Source organism: Gigantopelta aegis, chromosome 8 (assembly GCF_016097555.1).
Source record: "Gigantopelta aegis isolate Gae_Host chromosome 8, Gae_host_genome, whole genome shotgun sequence".
Classification (NCBI taxonomy): Eukaryota; Metazoa; Mollusca; class Gastropoda; order Neomphalida; family Peltospiridae; genus Gigantopelta; species Gigantopelta aegis.
The window spans coordinates 39,103,080-39,126,101 of record NC_054706.1 but is presented as its reverse complement, the minus strand read 5'-3'; the positions used below and the strand labels follow the sequence as shown (position 1 = coordinate 39,126,101).

Below are 23,022 nucleotides of genomic sequence, written 5' to 3'. Positions count from 1 at the left end.
CGATGGCTTAACCGCGACACCACCAAGGCATGGTGTCAAACGTGCATGCTATACGAAGGTAGCCGACAATTGTTGATCGAGATTATGATTTCACTCGAATTTAGTTGTCTACATCTTGCATATTATAACTGGTAAATTATGTTATAATTATGGTGAGAAGAGATTTAATCTTTGCCAAAAATCTGGAGAGAAAAGACAACTACGTTGATTAAAACGAGAAGTTTAAGTGTAACTGTCAACACATGAGACGGGCGTGCATGTACGTATTTTTATTATCATCAAAGGAACTTCATAACCATCCGGTTTCACAACAAACTTTTCAGTTAGCTCTCCATGGAGTGGACAAAATTCCCATGTCAATACATGCTTGCAAATGTACCCAAATGTATATCCATCGGACACCGATTGGTCTAATGTACTCCCGTATCCGTACATGCCTGTAGATGTAACAAGATGTAGATATCCGTCTCTTTACCGTAAACATGCTTGTAAATGCAAACATATTTGAAATGTAACACGATGTAAATCCGTCAATATATTTTGATCGAATGTTTTAGTATCTATAATATTATGCTCTTGCAAATACAAGATGTTGGATACGCGTGTTCCAGTTAAAAGACAAACTTGTAGATGTAACAAGATGCATCTCCACCAACACAAACTGTGCAGATATGTTTTAGAGGTGATACAGTACATGACATTGAACACGCCAATCACAGAATTGCACTTACAACACGTGACCACACACACAGAGCGAGACGTGGCCAGGGAGAAGAGATGAAATGTAAGTCTAAACACGACGGTGGAACATGAAACAATTGTCGTGATGTTTGACCACAGTGCACCTGAAACAACGAGCCAATGTTTGCCCACAATTAACGGCGGAAAAAACTTAACAATTTGCGTATGTCCCGTTTTGTGTGTCTGCCGCGTTTAAAACAACAGTAGATGTTCATCGTAACGACATCGGCAGTCAAAGGCGTATATGAATACTCCAGGGCAGCACAGGTTTCTACCTGAAGGAGTTCAATGCATCAGGATTTCCCCCCAATTTTCTGCATGAATTCAGTTGAAATATTTTTCCGAATGTTCACACTGTTTGGCAGATATGGAGAGTGGTTAACAACGCCTTCGCCCCCCCCCCCCCCCCCCCACCTTCCATCCCTCCACCGACCCTCACCTCGCAAATCGATGTCGGTCGTTAAAAAAAAGAAGAGAGAATATTATGTCTTTGTTCAGTCCGTTTCCATGTCGGTATGCGCGCTCTTAAAGAATCCTTTTTGCGTGTGGCTTTCCATGAACGTCACTTTGACACAGTTTAACGTGACGTCGGTAACGAGCACCTGCATGGGTTCGCCGCCAGTCGCCGGGTAGTACATCTGCTTCCGGGTCGGCTGCGATCTGCTGCAGTTCATATCACACACAGAACTCTCCTTCGTATTGTCCAGCGAATTGTAACACGCGGAGCTGTTGTTATTGCTGCCGTTGTTGTTGTTGTTGTTCACAGTGTCCGTCGTGTCCCCTAGTCGGATTAGCGCTTCACATGCAGTTATCTCCCCTTGCTCGCAGACGACAGCGCGTGCCGGGGTTATCAGGTTGAGATTGTGGTTCACGTTATCCGTCAGTGGCGGCGTACTCCACGCCCTCCAAAAGGGAGCCTGGTAGTTCGTTTCAACAGATGGCGACTTATCCTCCACATCGGTACTTTCCGTCGGGAGTAACAAATCTCCTTCGTTACAGTCCGTTTCCGTAACGTTGCCGTTGTCGCTCGTGTTATTGTCCACGGAATGCTCCGAGTCACTCTCTTTGTCCGAATTTCTCCGATGATCCCCGAACAACAACGACGATGTCTTGCACTGAGCATCTGCTGTGTAGCAGGACCACAGACCGGAGGCGAGGGAATTGTTGGACGTTCGCTCGAACAAAGACAGGGGACGGTCTTCGACATCACTGTCGTCTGCTACTGCGTCGCTCGTCTGCGGACTGCAAGCCAACATCTGTTCAAACAATTAAAAACAGGTCAAACACTCCGACAACTATCATAAACACTCCATTCTGTAAACACAGCCTGCACATTTCATTAACACTGAACAGTTTATGTTGCTTTTAATTGTCCCCCATTCAAACAACTTCTTCCATATTTTATTAACACGGCACTCTCTAATTAATGTGTTCTGAAGGCGAGTGGGCGATAATAATCAATAAGAACTATCAAAATAAAACGACGAATGTATTACCCTTTTAACGAATATGTTTAGTGGATACCTTCAATTGTTCAGTGAACACAATGGCATCTGTATTGGACCGAGAAATATCCGGCAAGACGAAATAAATCATAGTGAAGTGTTTCGATGGATATAATTATTGTTTAAATATTCACAATGAAACCAAATTAGCAGGACATTTTAGAATGTACCGAATAAATAGAAAACACTACAGCAAGATTTGAGCCAGAGGCACTTACACCACTGGCAGGGGAAAATAACCAATTTCTTTACTTGAAAATAAAGTTAATTTCAAAATGATTGTATCGAGAAAATAAAACAATTTATAACCGAAACCATGCTGTAAATGGCGACAAATTAATTATATGTTAAAACAAGATAAAAGTCAGCATTGTTTTGGAATAAATTTAAGTTTTCATGTAATAAAGAAAAACTGCTCGCAATTACCAGCATGCAAATGATGTTGTGTACTGAAACATCCAACACAAAATAGCTGTGACTTGGAAATGTCTCCATCTAATCAGAGTTTTCTTGTTGTTGCCAGTATTTTCATTGGCACTTGGAAAGGGGAATTTGAGAGTTCTTTTCGTACAAATATATTCGCCCTAACCATCCCCAAATTAATTCCAGAAGAAGCCACCGACATTATTAATAATGACCAGACTACATCCTTAGTGAACATGAAGAAAATACTAATATTAAACAGACAGGGATACTTGGGGGCACTGAAATGCTAGGTGTCTCACTTAGAAATTACAACGAAATGGAATGGACGCCTAACAATACCCTAGCGTAAAGTAAAGCTGACTACTGGGTGTTAGAGCATCGATGTACATGTTACAAGTTAAAAGGCGAATTGACAATATTTGATTCACAAAGGAATTTGGTTCAATATCTACAAAAAAAAATAAAAATAAAAAAAATAAAAAAAATATCAACAACAAAAATCATGTGTACATAACAATAACAATGGGTGTCAATAAAAGGGTAAATCACAATCGTTGCCAAACTGCGACAACGTCAACAACAGCGACAACGTCAACATCCTCACCTGGCTCTGTCGTCTTCTCTCAGCTCTCTGAACTTTTTGCCGTTTTCTCCAGTTCATTCTCCTGGTAAAACGAAACAAAATATCTAGTTTTAAAAGAAAAGGATAAACAGGAGCAAAAGATCGCATAACTACTAGAAAGAACGAAGCAAATGTTTTATTCAACGACGCACTCAACGCATTTTATTTACGGTTATACAGCACCGAACATATGGTTAAGGACCACACAGATACTGAGAGAGGAAACCCGCTGTCGCCACCTCATGGGCTACTTATTTCAATTAGCAGCAAGGGATCTTTAATATGCACCATTCCCAAACAGGGTAATACATACCACGGCCTTTGATATACCAGTCGTGGTGCACTGGCTGGAACAAGAAATAGCCTAATGGGCCCACTGGCGAGGATCCATCCCAAACCGACCGCGCATCGAGTAGACGCTTTACCACTGGGTTACGTCCCGCCCCCACATGACTACTAGATACCGATATAGGGAGCTGAGCGGGCGACATGAACTCGCAACCACCGAATGGATTATTGGTACCTGGAGGTTTAACACTCAACAGCTGGCTGTCTACTGTACCGTGCTGTTCTACAGGCGAATCCACCGGCCTCGGTGGCATAGTGGTTAGGCCATCGGTCTACAGGCTGGTAGGTACTGGGTTCGGATCCCAATCGAGGCATGGGACTTTTAATCCAGATACCGACTCCAAACCCTGAGCGAGTGCTCCGCAAGGCTCAATGGGTAGGTGTAAACCACTTCCACCGACCAGTGATCCATAACTGGTTCAACAAAGGCCATGGTTTGTGCTATCCTGCCTGTCGATTTTCTGTGCCAAACGACAGTATAAATTATTACTAAAAATAATGTAATGTACACCTCGGCGTCACTGATATGCAGTATTACTCCACAACGTGCATACTGTACCCACGCGAATGCAACCAATCAATGAACCATTTGACACGTGTTTACATCCACTCAAGGTTCAAGTACGCCTATCGTAGGCACATTCTTCGAATTTCGCGGCAGATGTATCCACGATGGATTAGGAGGGAGACACACACACACACACACACACACACACATGTATATATATGTATATGTATGTATGTATGTATGTGTGTGTGTATGTATGTATGTATTGATGTATGAATATATATGTATGTATGTCGAGGTTGACTATTACATACATAGATATTAACGCACTGGCGCAGGGGATAATTAAATCCTTTCTGGCCTCAAATATTGTCCCATGCCGTTGCTGGGACTCGAACCTGTGGCACCGAATCGCCCGCAAATTGGAAGACTAACCACGATGCGCTCTGAGCTATCGAAGCATCCATAAAAAGGATGTTCTTTAACTCAACCACATGCATGGGCCCTACAATCTATGCGGTCGATCCCGCTTACGTGCATGAAACAGTGGGCAGACCTGGCACTGGCTAGTATGTATTGATGTATGAATATCTATATACTGTATGTATGTATGTCGAGGTTGACTATTACATACATAGATATTAACGCACTGGCGCGGGGGATAATTAAATCCTTTCTGGCCTAAAAAATTGTCCCATGCCGTTACTGTATGTATGTATATGTGAATATGTGAGTGTGTGTGTGTGTGTGTGTGTGTATGTATATGTATATGTGTGTGTGTGTGTGTGTGTGTGTGTGTCTGTGTGTGTGTTTGTTTTATGTATGTATGTATGTATGTATGTATATATGTATATGTATATAAGTGTATATATAGAGAGAAAGAGACGAACGAGTTCAGTAGGCGATAAAAGCGGTATTAACCGGCTACACGTATTAAAACACCAATTAAACCCCGTCTTCCAAATGCTATTTGCACCGTGTGTTGACTTACAAAGAAAAAACCGCATGGCCTTTCTAAGCAAACAAGATAGTTAGCGGTTCGTGCGGACTATTTCGGTTTCTATTTGCTGTATGTATTGCTGCGGTCTGTGATGAGGCGCTAAATGGTTGCCAGCCGCAAGGTTAGAACACTCGCTCTGGATATTTACATTATAACTGACTCAATTATCTTACTCTTCACACATCGTTACACTAAAATGGCTAAATGAATATCTAAAGAAAACAAATACCGTTAGGATGTTTCTTTGGAACGTTTTAATTTAAGTCGGATATTGCTACATGTATTTACTTTTTTTTTTTGCGTGGTTAGACAATTTTGCAACCCTACCCCACCACCACCCCCTTATAACACACACACATACGCACGCACACACACACACACGCACGCACCAACGCACACACACACACGTACCAACTTCCTGTTTATAGAATTACCCTTGAATGTAACACCATTTCGCCGTTTTGTATACCATGCATGTAATAGTAAAATCGCGCGTCCAAGATTAAATTGTTCTACTTATTTAACTAAATAAACACCTGAACTCATGCACTTGCAAGTGGAATGAAACATGCGTTTTAAACCCGGATGTCTGCCTAGCGACCCTGTGATGTACCGCCGGGGTTCGCGTCTGGGTAGCAATATCTCGTTTAATATCGTCAAAGATCAACGACCATTACTCGACGGGTTGGGGATACATATTATGACTAATTAATGGGTTCCCATGATCCGATTATAAACTGTGCTTTCTGGTGTGAGCACGCAATACGTTCAACATATGTTCGGGCTTATATCCAATTAAGGTTCAAGCATGCTGTCCTGGGCACACACTTCAGCTATCTGGGTTGTCTGTCCAGGACAGTAGGTTAGTTGGTAGTGGTTAGTGGTTAGTGAGGGAGAAGAGGATGTAGTGGTCGTACATCTACCCACTAAGTCGTTAAAACTCGCTCTGGGTGCGTGCCGGTACCGGGCTGCGAACCCTGTACCTACCAGCCTTATGTCCGATGGCTTAACCACGACACCACCGAGGCCGGTTATGATTAATTAATGTGTTCCCATCCGATTATAGACTGTACCTGCTGGTGCGATCACGCAGTACTAAAACATGGTTTTGTAATACAGAAACACGGCGGATGAAGTAAACAGCTGGATTATTGCAGTCAGTCGGTTCTTCAAAACAATCTGGCATCAATCGATCCTTAATTCAGTACAACAGTGCCTGAAGGCCAAACCACCTAGTGCCTATCAGGAAGAGCCTACATACACCGACATGAGAAAGCCACGCGGCCCGCCCACACCTCCACTTTAAATAGCTATCCACTGAGCGTTCCAATCGTGTCAGGGTCAGCCGGTTATGAGTAACCATTACCTGGCGTATAGACAACACCATGTTGCATCAGGGGTGTGTGTGTGTGTGTGTGTGTGTGTGTGTGTGTGTGTGTGTGTGTGTGTGTGTGTGCAAGTAACTGAGCAGGGAAGGGGGAGGGCTTATCCAGTGGTGTGCGAATTTTTTGGGGGAGGGTTTCAGTTATGCTACCTCGGAAAATATATCGAAAAAAAGAAGAAAAGAAAATTCGCTTGGTGTAGGGTGATTTGATCCCCGAACCTCCACCTTCCCGCAAACGCGCTTGTGCGCACACCTGAAAATTTATTGTTATAAATAACCTATTATTGTCACGTATGTTCGGCTAATGGTTTAATGACTAAACACGCACATCAAATACACATTTTCGTCTTTAGGATATCAGTGTCTGCATATCCAATTAAATGTGTGTCTGGTTATCTTAATGTAAGCAGCGGCGACTCAAACCGGATTTCACTCCCTACGTACTGTAAAATATTTATCTATAGGTAAAATGCAGTTAAATAACAGACACACGTGGGTATGCAGACATAACGCAAGGATATGCAAGTAATATATAACTTTAATTGTAGAAAAAAAAGTACTGAAAGCCTATCAGAATAAGATAAACAAACCCACTGCCGCCACATCGGTTACTCCTGTCAATCAGCAAGGCACAGACGTTGGAAGCGAAGTTACTGCCCACCAACTCTAAATAGTATGCACTCCCCCACCCCCCCTCCCCAGTTGAAAGAGTTTGTCTTGTTTAAAGACACCACTAGAGCACATTAATTAATCAATCATCGGCTATTAGATGTCAAACATTTGATAATTCTGACTCGTAGTCATCAGAGGAAACCCGCTACATCTTTCCTAATGCAGCAAGGGATCTTTTATATATACACTTTCCCACAGACAGGATAGCACATACCACGGCCTTTGATATACCAGTCATGGTGCACTAGCTGGAACGAAAAATGGGTCCACCAAAGGGGATCGATCCTAGACCGACCGAGCATCAAGCGAGCGCTTTCACTTGGCTATGTCCCGCCTTTTCGAAAGACGAACACATAACTGAACCCTCCAGTTGATAACATCTTCCGATGCCTATGCAAAAGGTATTTGTATTTCCAGTCTTCCCACACAGGACAGCACATACCGCGGTGTTAGATATCAGAGGCACCGCACCCCTTGATGGCTATCGAAGATCTGACGGGAACCAGCAAATGACGACATCTCTCGAACAATTAGCCAGATACATGCCTGCACTTCAAATTAAACGAGCCGCCGTCTGGCGGAGATACACGAGCAGAGTGCACCGAACGACCACCAGATAATGTCACTGCTGTACAACAAAATGCTCGTTAATCAAACCGACAAGCGCTCACTTACTGCGCGCAGTGCGGCGAGGTTTTTTTCCTACATATACAGTAAATAATTCATTACTGCACATTATTGACAGCACAGATGGCTAATGTGTCATGTATCAGTGTCTAAAAATGGGCGGGGCTCAAGCTCAGTCAACAGAGCGCTCGCCTGATATGTTTGTATCGTAAGATCGAACTACCTCAGTGGACGCATTCTCTTGATTTTTTTTTTTTTTTTTTTTGCCCCTGCCCCATCTGGTATATCTCTAAGACGACCCCGTCGGTCGGCCCATTAGGCTAATCCTTGTTCCAGCCAGTGCACCACGACTGGTATTAAAAAAAGCTGTGGTATGTGCCGTCCAGTCGGTGGGTAAGTACATATAAAAAAATCCCTTGCTGCTAACGGACAAAATGTAGCGGGTCAAAGATGACTTAAAAAATGACCAAATGTTTGACATCCAATAGCCGATGATAAATAACTTTTGTGGTGTCGTTAAATAAAAACAAACTGTAACAGTGTCTACTAACACTGTGTCCTCAACTAAAGCTGACCTCCGCTATTGATAAAAAGAAAAGTGGATTTGTTTTTGTCTAACTGGGTTAAGAAAAGTGCGTCACTTTTTCATATTTAACGGGGTCCTGAGGTCTCCCAGACTATCCACCTGAACCTCGTGTGGCATTCGTTTTGTACTTCCCTAGTTTTCAACGGTTAAACTACAAGGTGACAATGTATATACTGGACATTCCATGAAAACACCCCAGCCATTGCCCCACGACTGGCATATCAAAGGCCTTAGTATGTGCTGCCTAATCGGTCTTACAATTTACATGATAAATATAAAACGTCATTTACAAGTGTAACAGTTGTCGTTGTTGCTTTTAATACCTTTCTAGAAATTAAAAAAACATAAAACTGTCACTTTAAGCCCGTAAGCTTTACCAGACATACAGAGCTATATATATATATATATAGACACATACATAACCCGGTCTGTCGCAACAAGCAGGTTAATGTACAGTAAAAGGTTTAAGTGGCCCGTAAAAAGCGAGGAGACTTATTATATCACACTGGTATTCGTTTCTTGAGATATTTCATTTACTGAAATTATATCACACTGGTATTCGTTTCTTGAGATATTTCAATTACTGAAATTATATCACACTGGTATTCGTTTCTTGAGATATTTCAATTACTGAAATTATCTAAAGTTTAGCACACAACAATTACTGATTAAAGAAAGAAATGTTTTATTTAACGACGCACTCAACACATTTTATTTACGGTTATATGGCGTCAGACATATAGTTAAGGACCACATAGATTTTGAGAGGAAACCCGCTGTCGCCACTACATGGGCTACTCTTCCGATTAGCAGCAAGGGATCTTTTATTTGCGCTTCCCACAGGCAGGATAGCACAAACCATGGCCTTTGTTGAACCAGTTATGGATCACTGGTCGGTGCAAGTGGTTTACACCTACCCATTGAGTCTTGCGGAGCACTCACTCAGGGTTTGGAGTTGGTATCTGGATTAAAAATCCCATGCTTCGACTGGGATCCGAACCCAGTACCTACCAGCCTGTAGACCGATGGCCTACCACGACGCCACCGAGGCCGGTCCCTCCCACTTGAAATCCATAAAAGTTACTTTTGTCCTCCGATATGTGTATATATGTACAACAAAAATAGGCATATCCACCCGCTATAGCGTGTGCCCCATCCCACTTTTACACCTGGTGCCTACGGTCGTGATATGAATGTATAAGATGCAAGTATAATAGTGCAAATATTTATTATAATTTTAGTGTACAACAGACTTCAAACTAATATGCACATATTGTAACGTACACATACATATAGAAATACTAGCAGTACAGTCGAAATACGTTTATTTTCATTTACGGATTATTTCCGTGTACAGGTTTACAGGATCCGTGTACGTCCCAGCCCAAGGTCGAATAAGTCCATACATGTGAAAATAGGCCGGGGGACGATGGTAGCAGACTGTTATATTAAACATCCGATTGAGGAAAGTAAAAACAATTCCTTCTTGAACACGATACTGTAACGCAGAACTAGTGATATTACACAATAATTACGTTGGTAATTTTGAGTCGCAACACATAAAACGAGCGCACACTAGACAATGTCATTGTAACATCACTGAATAATCAGATACGATGCACACACACTAGATAATGTAATAAGCACGCACACACTAGACAATGTCATCGTAAGACCACTGAAAAATCAGATACGCACACACACATACTACACAAGGTAATAAGCACATACACACACACGCACACACTAAACAATGTAATTAAGCACGCACACACACGCACACACTAAACAATGTAATTAAGCACGCACACACACACAAAACAATGTAATTAAGCACGCAAACACACTAAACGTAATTAAGCACGCGCGCACACACACACACGCACTAAACAATGTAATTAAGCACGCACACACACACAAAACAATGTAATTAAACACGCAAATACACTAAACGTAATTAAGCACGCACACACTAAACAATGTAATTAAGCACGCACACACACAAAACAATGTAATTAAGCACGCACACACACTAAACGTAATTAAGCACGCACACACTAAACAATGTAATTAAGCACGAACACACGCACTAAACTGTAATTAAGCACACACACACACACAGAGAGAGAGAGAGAGAGAGAGAGAGAGAGAGAGAGAGAGAGAGAGAGAGAGAGAGAGAGAGAGAGAGAGAGAGAGAGACTAAACAATGTAATTAAGTACGCACGTATATTACACACACACACCCACACACGCACACACACCCACACATGCACACACTAAATAATGTAATCTTAACACAATGAACAATCAGATACGCACGCACCCAGCACTCTGGGGTAGTGTTATAATAAATATCGACTATGTGCATACCGCCGCACAGTATCGCGTGTTACTTTCTACCACTAGCTCAATGGACGTTGGTGTATTATGACAGGACGATTGCACTCGTAGCGTAGCGGAATTCCGTCATCAGCGTGTGTTACGCGCGGTTACACAACCCAGTCTGACCGTTACATCGCCGTGACCACCGGTCAGTGGACGTAACCTACTGGAACATTAACTCGGTCTGACACGTGTCTGCAAGCCGGCGGTCAGCCGTGGTGCGTGCTTGACCGTCTGGGAGCCAACGGGCAGCTGTGCCACGTGCTTGACCTTCTTAACCGGGAAACTGTAAACAATCGACATCGACTGCTAGTTTCGGCTGGCCGTACCCCGTGCTGGAGATAACCCGGTTAACTATTCCAAACATGGTGACCGCACCTCAACCTAGATCTCCAATATTACTTTTCTCTGTATGCCGAGAATATTCTAGAATAAATTATATTACCCTCCCCTGTGGTCTAGTCACTAAAATCGCACAGCGCCGTTCACTTTTCGTGCATTTTAAAGTAATTCTATATATGTCAAGACTAAACTCTGTTTTAAATGTCACAGCATCGAAAGGGCCATGTGACTGACATTTTAAGGAATTGAAATTACACCTACGTGATAACCGACATGTACAAATTGAAATTAGTATAATGAATGTATAATATTACGTTGACCATAATGACTCGTGTCATCCACCCTCAACACCGTTTTACTTTTCTATTACACATACGTACAGGCCAAGTGGCCCATACCACGTGCACAATTATGAGCATTTCGTAATAGAAACATGAAATAAAAATGACAGCAAATCACTGGTTGATTTAAATACTGCAACGAGACCAGGATAAAACACTGGCCAAATAGAAGAAGGAATGTTTTATTTAACGACGCACTCAACACATTTTATTTACGGTTATATGGCGTCGGACATATGGTTAAGGACCACACAGATATTGAGAGAGGAAATCCGCTGTCGCCACTTCATGGCTACTCTTTTCGATTAGCAGCAAGGAATCTTTTATATGCACCATCCCACAGACAGGACAGTACATAACACGGCCTTTGTTACACCAGTTGTGGAGCACTGGCTGGAACGAGAAATAGCCCAATGGGTCCACTGATGGGGATCGATCGTAGACCGATCGCGCATCAAGTGGACGCTTTACCACTGGGCTATGTCTCGCCCCTTGGTCAAACAGAGCAACATTGACCGATAAAAAACACCACTCATTCAGATATAAAAAAAAAAAAGAAAAAAGAAAAAGAAAGATTTGATCGAGACAGGGTGGTATTTGCTAATACATCCGAACTTCAGACAAAAAGAACTATCAACTACGGCTTGAACGTAGAAGTGAATTTAAATACTACAGAAGTCAGTCTGCTTGTAATCTTCAAAACGAGATTAGAAAAGACATTTCTGTGTTTCATATTATAATTACAGCTGGGCGGTACACCATATAAACCGTGTCCATACCGACTTACTGTACCGAGTAAACCTCAAAATACCGAAATACTGGTATTGAAAAATATTCCCTCCATTATCAAAAACACCATAAAGATATATCCGACGATATTACACTAACCCAAAATAGCTGACAAGAAGAGCGTTTGTGCTTGGAGAAAATTTAACACAGAAAATCCAGGATATAAAATGTTTGAATACTGGATTACAAAATAATATGAATATTATGTAGGCTTGCGTTTACAGCCAGGTACTCCTAAAACAGCTCGATATAATCATACTGGTGTTGTGTCAAAACTGAATACCGTACCAATACCGAGGTAAATCACCCCAAAAATACCGATTCCCAATCGGATATTTCAATACCGCCCAGCTGTAATTATAATTATTTTTAATGGACTTCCCATTTCGTAAACCGAATTATATTAAGATTCTACATATGCCTCAAGTCATAAGACTGGTATAGGTCAGAGCTCTCAAAAGTACCCGGTCTCCGGCGGCAAATCGCCGCCTGAAACAGCTTTTGCAGCCGCCTACTTTTCGTTAATGGTAAACAAAAAACTGCTTTCTCTTCTTTAATAAAGTCCCCTACAAAAGGGATCCAAACAAGGTGCCAAAATAGTTGTTTATTTGTCTTGAAACGCGATTAGTTCACATCGAAATTTGATTTTTCAAATGTTTCTAGGGGAGGGCCCCCAGATCCCCCGCTTTGCCCCCTGCTATCATCACTGTTGTAGCCTGCTACTTCTTAAACTATTGAGGGCACCGATAGGTGCTGGATTCACATTCCAGTACCAGCTCCAACACAAATGATTTTTACTGGCTTAATATGAAGGTTTAAGATCACTAACTCGTTAAATCTTTTAATCTCTACATTATACAATATATTATATATTCAGTAAACTTTCAAACAGGCTGTCCTGGACACACATCACAGCTAATCTGGTCTATCTGGCCAGAATCAGGTTAATGGTTAGTAGACCGGGTGGTTAAGGGCCGTCATTACTGTGTGTCTTGTAGAAACGACTTGTAACATATTTGTACTGCTCTCTTTTGCAGTTTGAGTGTGCTATGTAGCCCAGTGGTAAAGCGCGGTCTGTCTAAGATCGATCCTCATCGCTAGCCCCATTGGACTATTTCTTGTTCCAGTCAGTGCACCACGCCTGGTATATCAAAGGCTGTGACATGTGCTATCTTATTTATGGGATGGTGCATATAACAGATCCCTTGGGATATGGGAAAATGTCGCAGGTTTCCTCCAAGACTATATATGTCAGAACTACCAAATGTTTGACATCTAATAGCCGATGATTAATAAAGCAATGTGCCCTAGTGGTGTCATTAAACAAAACAAACTCTTCTTGCAGAATTCCCGTGCTACACTATATGTAGCGTGTGACTGAAATGTTGTGGTTTAGCTTAGCTTAGCAACTTGTTTAACGTTACCATATACCACTAGGGTTTCGAACACGCCTATCCCGAGTCCGACCTCCGATAGGATCGGGGGTCTGACTCGGGACAGGGAGCGGTTTAGCGATCGCATGTTGTACGCCGTTCTTACAAATGGTACTGCAAAAAAAACCCTTTGTGAGCAAGTCGTCGGTGTAGCGCCTTACCCTCCCCCGCCCCCTCCCCTAACAGCCTGGATTGGAGGTGGTACACTAACTGTGATACGAGTCCACTGCCGTCAAGCCTTACTGTCGATCGCGTAATGACTGCGCAATCTAGATGTTATATATTTATATATAATCCAGATACACACGGTGTTCGTAGTGAAACAGATGACTGCTCCACGTGCCGCGTCATGTCTATAGTTCCTTGTCCATGTTTTAGGGTCTAAATATACATGTACATATATTTGAAGGTGTTAGAACCGGACATATTTACACGGCCATAATATTCAACCTTTCACTATATAAAATTAAATATAAATACCATTTATACTGATATGTGAAGTGACTGAAGTCTGGGGCGGAATTTAAAGAGGGGGTTGTTAAATGCAAACATGCTGAGAGTTCGACATATATAAAGCGCACGATGGCCCTTATATTATTGTCAAATGCATAAAAAGGGCTTGCTGTCCCCAAAAAGGCTAGTAGCGTATCTCCCGAACAGTCCTGTATTCGGCCATATAAACCAACCAATATAATGTGGATACGTAAGGAGACGAAAGGTCAAAAGGGTCAACTGTCCCAAGCACTCACAAAAAAAAAAAAAGAAAAAAAAGGGGCCTATTTAAATACAGGTGCAAAATGCCAATGACCGTTTTCCTGTTTTCTTTCTGTTTTAATACAAAACAATATTATGTCTTCAGCTGGTAAGAACCCGTCGGTGGGCCCATTGTGCTATTTCTCGTTCCAGCCAGTGCACCACGACTGGTATATCAAAGGCCGTGGTATGAGCTATCCTGTCTGTGGGATGGTGCATATAAAAGATCCCTTACTACCAATAGGAAAATGTAGCGGGTTTCCTCTCAATGACTGTCAAAATGACTATATGTTTGACATCCAATAAATTAATGTGCTCTAGTGGTGTCGTTAAACAAGACAAAATATTTTTCAGCTGATAAGCAACGAAGCGTGATAATCGGGGCAATAACAGCACACTAGTAAGACGTTCAAGACTGCTGACTGCGTAATCGAACCCGCTAATCAGCCGTGGCTGCGTTATACCCATCAATCAACGTTCGGAAATACGCCGGTCTTCACGTGACAGTTCAAACCCAGAGGTCAACACTAAAAAAACAGCAAATACATAAGTTCCGCGGTTTATGGTGTCACCAGGCAATTAAATCGATGTGTGAGTCTAACGCGTGCGCTAACTGATATCAGATCTGCTTCCCCGCATTTGATCGTTTTAATATGGCTCGACGCAACTGTCGGTAATCGGAGATACACGACAAACACTGAACATTGTAAAATGACTCTGACGACATTAGAGAATAGTACATGGCCCATACCACGCACATTGACTGAAAAAGTCAGTTACCCTAGCTACATTTCTGTTTCAGGTAACGTTGCAAGAACAATCGTTTCGTTCTCGTGTCGCTCACGCAAATCTAATCTTGCATAATCTACTTTTCGTTCGCGCATTAAAATTGATTCAAATACATGAACATAATGGGTTACACAAAAAAGGAATTGGGTTTCTCCTTGCATCAGATACCTGCGTAAAATGCATGGTTTTCAGGAAGGAAATGTTTTATTTAACGACGCACTCAACACATTTTATTTACAGTTATATGGCGTCAGACATATAGTTACGGACCTCACATATATATATATATATATAGAGAGAGAGAGAGAGAGAGAGAGAGAGAGAGAGAGAGAGAGAGAGAGAGAGGAGAGAGAGAGAGAGAGAGAAAACCCGCTGTCGCCACTTCATGAGCTACTCTTCAATTTGCAGCAAGTGATCTTTTATATGCACCATCCAGGCCTGCACAAATTAAAAATTTGCATAACCGGAAAATCGGTTATGCCAAAAAAAATTGCATAACCTATTTTGATTTGCATAACCGGTTTTTTTTAAAAATGAAAAAGAACTTTAAAATAATTTTAATAAAGAACACCATTGTCATGTTGAAGTAAAAATGAACTGTAATAATATACCTTTATAGTATACACGTCAAACTTATACAGTCAATTTTTCATCGCCATGTGTGATATTTTGACAATTTCCCGTAATCGCCGAAGTTTACCGATTAACGTTTATTAATGGAAGTATCGCAATTTCTGATTGGCCGCATTTTGAAGGAATTCCCTTCGGTGACATCCAACAACCAATGAGAATATCTTACACTTCACAATATAAGTATTCTAGCTAGACTGGTATCTGCCATTTCCGTAACATTTAATTATAATAACACGTCGGAAACCAGTCAAGTTGTTTGTACCCGCGATGTATCGTACGGTCACACGTTTTCGATCGACACGCGTTTCTGATCGTTCACATTTGTAAATTGCAATAGTGCGAGAATGTGCGAACACTGATGTCACCACAAGAACGAAAACGAACACGGAAGTCACTGCTTTGTTCCGAGAGAAAAATTATTAAATACTTATAATTTTTTATTTATATTTTATTCATATATTTCGCTTAAGCGATCGAAAACCGGTGACTCTAGGACATTTTATTCAGAAAGTTTTGCACGAACGGTAAATCGGTTATGCGAAATAAATTTGCATAACCGACGCACGAACGAAACGATCGTTCGTGCAATTTGTGCAGGCCTGCCATCCCATAGACAGGATAGCATATACCACGGCCTTTGATATACCAGTCGTGGTGCACTGGCTGGAACGAGAAATAGCCCAATGGGTCCACCGACGGGGTTCGATCCCAGACCGACCGTGCAACAAGCGAGCGCTGTACCACTGAGCTACGCCCCCCCACCCCACCCACCCCACCCCCACAACACATGGTTTTCAGCTACCACACTAGACTCAAGTCCACGTCCAAAGTGTTTAACGTGCACATTGAGAGCAAGCTGTTGTAGCGCACGCCTGTCCTGGACACAGGTGCCGGCCTCGGCTGGCTCCTCCGTCCAGGACAGAAAGGTGAGGTGGGTTGGAAGGGGTACCGCCTGCACTGGCAAGTGCAAGGGAGCACCAGCAGTCAGACCGTAGCCGGTAACAAGCGGAGGGTGGTATGGTGCTATGGAATTTGGAATATTCCGTAGGATTAAACGGGGGTTTTATAGGTCAGACTAAATTTTAACATTAATTCCAGTGCTAATGCCTTCATAATCCACCCGACAAAGCTTCGGTGAGGTACCGTCACATATACCTATGGTCAACTTGAAGTAATAATTGTGACATAAAAAACCAAGCACTTTTATGTTGTTTTCAGGTCTATTATTTAGATTTTTTTTTTAAATCAAAGCCATACACATTTAAAACATTTACACGACACACACGCCAACCCACCCATCCACCAGCACCACAGAGCGGAATGGTTTAAATGCGGTTAGCAGTTCACCAAGTATACTAGTACCCTTGTGTAAGAAATCTCCGTTCTATCTCGGCCATTAACACGACAACGGGCGGACACTTTGACAATCGTTTAACAATATCGATCTTCTTTGAAGTGTATCACTCGCTTCAGGTTCACCGTGTTCAGTTCAAATACCACTACCTCGTCCTACGTAAAACTAGACGTCTTAATTAAAACAATATATCTGTGTACATCGTTCGACGACAGTGTTTGACTTGTCGTCAAGGGGTGGGTGTAGTAACCGCATCATCTGTCAACCCGATAACACACCCATCAGTCCGCCATTTGACTCGTGCTGCCAAAGGTTCAAGCACGCCTTACTTGGGTACATTTCCCGCGTTTTCCGAGAGATATGCCCCAAAATACAGAGACAGAATACGTTACTTTGTTCTTGACAATAGGGCCCGTCATTTTGTCAGTGCCCAAGGGTGTGATATAGCTTAGTGGTAGAGTGCTCGTTTTACGGATAGCCCTAGATGACTTTCAGTGTTCCCGTCCCTACCAGGAACTATAACATCATACAAGCCATAGATCCTGACAGTAATATCGTACTTCGTGGTATGTACTGTCATGTCTTTGGGAACGTACATAACATATAAAATATCCCTCACTGCGATTCCTTATGTCCCTGCTCAAATGGACATGTCTACATATTTCTGGAAGACAGAGTAAAGTTTGTTTTATTTAACGACGCCACTAGAGCACATTGATTTTTTTTTATCTTATCATCGGCTATTGGATGTCAAACATATGGTCATTTTGACACTGTTTTTAAGAGGAAACCCGCTGTCGCCACATAGGCTACTGGAAGACAGAGACACTTAAAACAACGTGTCACCATGAGATTCAACTAGTATGTTTATGAAAAAGAGGGAGGTTTATACATTTTATTAAAAGATAAAACACTTTTTTATCGGTATATATCTTATTAGCGTCAATATCAATAACCATTACACCGACTTCTCTTTCTATAACCACTAACAACTGACCCACAATGTGTGTACAGCGTGGATGGATGGATGGATGGATGGATGAATTAATTAATTAAATTCCTTCAATGGTTATTCCCTGCTCTAGTAATTGTTCTAACACTGGTTTACCAAAACTAAAATGTGGCAGGGCGGGATGTAGCCCAGTGGTAAAGCGTTCGCTTGATGCGCGGTCGGTCTAGGATCGAGCCTCGTCGGTGGACCCATTGGGCTATTTATCATTCCAGTCAGTGGTTCACAACTGGTGTAACAAAGACCGTGGTATGTACTACCTTGTCTGTGGGATGATGCATATAAAAGATCCCTTGCTGCTAATCGAAGAGTGGCCTATGAATTGGCGACAGCGGGTTTCCTCTCAATACCTGTGTGGTCCTTAACCATATGTCTGACGCCATATAACCGTAAATAAAATGTGTTGAGTACGTCGTTAAATAAAATAATTTCCTTTCCTTCCTAAAATGTGGCGGTATGCAGTTTATTCCTTAGCACTAGTAAAAAAGGATGACAAAGGATTTGTATCTGAATTTGAAAATAAGTCACTTCCACAGGTGATCACACCCGGCAGCATGATTCTATATGATGCGTGTAGAATGTAAATCTGTTGACCAAGATTAGTGAAAACCAACTCACTAAAAACGAATGACTGGAATAGTTTAACGATACGCCAGCACGAGAAAGACCATGGTTATTGAGGGGGTGGGGTGGCGGTGGGTGGTATCAATATAGATAAATATAAAATATCCAAATTAAAAAACAATAACATTTATGAATTATAGTTTTACAGAGAAATATTCGGAGTACCTAGATGTAAAAAAAACCGCCAGTCAAATGTACGTTATCTTATCTCTGCACTCAGGGGAGAAATCGGATAAGTTCCAACACTAAAAGACTATTGTTATCTAGAGCCATTAAGTCGTAAACTGTCAAGTGTGAAAACCGATCGAACGAGCATCTGTTGATGGGATTGGAGTTATCCGCTCTCTCAGCTTCAAGTCGCCTCTTGTTACAGGCAGACAAAAACACAAACATTAAATGAACAAAGTCGAATCCTCTGACTAAGATGATCTGGTCTACACTATGATCATCTGCTTTGCGATTGCTACGTCTGTTCCGGTGCGGAAACGGAACCGGCGAATCAATCGCTTCAAAACAGTGAAGATTAACCTGCATTCCGATTGGCCTGCGATTCATTTCTAATTCGGTCGTATCCTTACAGACTGTAACAAACACAGCATCCAATGACAGTCGTCATCGATGACTTCAAAGCGGAAAAAAGAGAACTCCAGCTAGTCTATCTAATCCTTTGAAAACTGACGGCAGAATTGCGCCGAGTTGGGAGTGGCGTATAAATTGAGTACGTACAAGTGTTTCAGAACCTATACCCCAAAATATACGATGAACGTCTAATAAATGATTAGATAGTCAACATCCTGTAATTAGACATCGCGCAGTCTCTGAACCCGATATCTTCCTAAAACAGGTTTAGCTAAGAGTAAAGGGTCGAGACGTATCTCGGTGGAAGAGTTGTTGCCTGAGATGCAATGGGTCGGCGTTTTATCCCATCCCAACCAGCGTCACTCGACTGGTGGGTTAATGCAAAAATACCTCTTGGTGATGTTCAGTAACAATATGCGGTGGCGACAGCACACACACACACACACACACACACACACTCTCTGTGTGTGTGTGTGTGTGTGTGTCTCTCTCTCTCTCTCTCTCTCTTATCCTACTCTATATAAAAAAGGTAAAAACCTGGATTGTGCCCCTCCATCACTAGATATTGTAACCCCTACCCCCACCCCATACCCCAACTCTAGATTACATTCATACGGGACTGCTGAATGACTGTTAAATAACTATTATTTCCCCTTTTTAACTGCATGTTATCTTCCTGAAATGTCCTTTTTTTCTAAAGCAGACATCTTTCTAATATTAACATTTCATCAAACTGATATCTTCCTGAAACTGATGCCGACCAAACAGATGGGGGTTTTTTTTCCCCCACTGTGCCAATATTGTGCCGACACTCCCGTATTGATTAGCATCACTAGTATTTACTTTGGTACTTCCTCCTCGGATTGGTGACTTCCAATTAGTTATGTTTACATACGTCAAACTATTTGATACGTCTATAGTATGCAGCAGTAAAGAAACTATTTGACGTCTCTACTTGCCCCAGTTATTAAAATGCATCTGACAACGCACCTGCCAGTCTGTGAGTTTGATGATGACACGCTGTTTATAGCAGCAAATACAGTGTCAACCTAAATGGTACAACTGTCGAGTATATTATATATTATACAGAAGATTTCTAGGGAGGCGAGCAACTGCATAAAAAGTCTTCAACCGCATTTCGGAATACACCAACTGGCAATACGTGTGTGTGTGTGTGTGTGTGTGTGTGAAAAATCGGTCCTCGAAATGCCCAGGCACCAGGGTACTACACCCACTTTTTCGAGGGACAATATTAACACCCCCTGCTCTGCGCCTTGTAAATAGCATATTGACATATCTGGATAGTTTTTAGTATTTTGTTTCCATTTACATCTATTTGCATTTTATTTCTAAGACTGGTTTCAGATGTACAATACTGGAATACACATGTACTATAGGATGTCGCCAATATAACACCTCCCCGCTTTATTTCGCCATTCCCCCAACTTCGGCATTAACCCAACCAACACTATCTATATGTATTACTTGAGGCGTCCAATTTATTTTTAAAAAATGTAATGGGGTAGAATCACGCTGTACTTCACATCACGTAACTATGTACAGAATTATCATTAAGGATGTACACTGGTGCACGTCGATGATGATTTGTTACACATCCGGTGGTTTACTGGCAACGCATTGTTTACACGACCTACCACGTGTTGTTTCAGTGACAACAATCACAAACATCGCCACGTGCAGCCCAACGCGGCAGGTAAACACACATTGTAAACACAGATACGACTTGTCAACAACTTACTTCTGTTCAAATTCCGCTATAAGCAACGGATCCAAAATATTCCCTTTGGGTTCCCATGTGCTGTGCCTAAAAATGAAAAAGAAGAAAAAAGATTAGAACACCTAAAATAGCTATTTTATCTACCGCGACACCAAACCGCCAGAATCAATCGATTTTTTCCCTCTAGCTAACACGCATGTCAGGAAAAATTAAATGCGCAGTAACAATCGTATCGAAAACAAGAATCCGAAGAAAAAGAATAGAGTGTGAAAAAGTAAACTTACTTGACAGTATATCCTTTCCATTTGACAAGGTACTCTATCCGACTCTGAAAGAGAACAAACAGAGAGGTGTCACGCCGTTTGAACGTAACCGCAAGCAGTATGCGCTAATCGGTAAACAACGGGACATACAAGTCACCCACGCGTGGCTACTAAACGGCAGCGTACGTCAAATGCAGCCGTCGATAATTCAAATAGCATCGCGTTGTCATGTCAAAAACGCGGAGAAAAATATTTCTAGAATATATGAAATGTGCAAATTAATATTTCTCACCTTGCGATATCGTTTCCTCTGGATGTAATCCGCCTGGAAAATGCGCTCCCCCATCGGTAACTCCATTGGTCGGTGATTGAGTGTTCAAATGTGTTGTTTGTCGATGCGGGAGCCTGTTAACACAGCCGGGTCCGTACTGCGCATGCGGTAACATCCGACTCGTGACGTCGGCTCGACCTTTTATTAGCGTCGCTTCATTTGAAAAGCAAGTAACCACGCAGAAAAACAAACGGTCTTTTCAAATGATATGCATGACTCAGTATCACCGCAGAGCTTATCAATATGGTAGCCGGGTATTAAAATGTCTAAATTTAGATTTGTGCGCAGTGAAAACAATTGCCACGTGACAACGCTCGAAATATTGTTGATGTCAGCATGACACAAAACGAGTGTGTGTGTTTGTGTGTACAGACATGCTTAGTGATAATTTCGGCTCTGACGTGGCGCTGTTCCGAGGGGTGGTAAATTACGCTGTAGATGCGCTTGCCAGTGTAAACAGTGTGCAGTGTAACTCGGGACGCATTTTGAAATGGGACCACTTAAAAATTATTGCAGTTATTTGTGAACTTTCTAAATATATTACTTATGCCACGGGCAGTAATTCTGAATTTAGGGATCTGAAGATTCTATTTTAAAAATATATAAATAAATAAATAAAATAATAAAATATATATTGATTTCTAAACGTTGCCCGGTGTTAATCAACCTTTAAATAAAAAAGAAGAAAGATTCACCCGAAACCGTAGCATATTTAAAAGATATGTCGGCGTATGTAATAACATTTGATATTGTGCAAGGTCACATTTCTACCGTCTCATCCCATTTTTACACCTATCTTACTTTAGGGACACCTAAATTTACAAAAAATGTATTTTATATTTGTTTAATTATTATTGCACCCCCATCTCCACCCTCATCCCCGAAAATAGAAATGCAGATTTAAAATGTACGCGAAAGCCAGTGTATGAGCCCTGAAGCATGCTATTTAGTAGTTTGCGACATTCCGTTAATATGTGTAATAATTAGTTATGTGCATTGAACCTTTGAAGACTTCCCGGCGGGAATACATAGTAGTGTTTGCTAGAAGTAAAAAAATATACACTATAATTTATTGAAAATCAGATAGTTGTATAAGAAAACAAAATCCGATAGTTGTATAAGAAAACAATATGTGCGTATAATACGTTCCGAACTGTTTAATACAATGTAGTAGGGAAACCAAAACCTTTAATCGCATGCTAAATATACATCACTGTGATATGACACTACGCCACCCATATTC

The 23,022-nt window shown here is 41.6% G+C and overlaps 1 protein-coding gene across 1 annotated transcript; it reads right to left on the bottom strand.

The window, feature by feature from the left end:
- Positions 1-254: 254 nt before the first annotated feature.
- Positions 255-21,897, bottom strand: LOC121380173 (protein kinase 4-like). Its single transcript, XM_041508975.1, has 5 exons — positions 21,741-21,897; positions 21,470-21,513; positions 21,207-21,272; positions 3,277-3,337; positions 255-1,997 (listed from the first exon to the last, which is right to left on the bottom strand). The coding sequence occupies exons 1-5, from the start codon at positions 21,804-21,806 to the stop codon at positions 1,236-1,238; spliced, it is 999 nt and encodes a 332-aa protein (XP_041364909.1). The 5' UTR covers positions 21,807-21,897; the 3' UTR covers positions 255-1,235.
- Between the last annotated feature and the right edge of the window lie 1,125 nt (positions 21,898-23,022).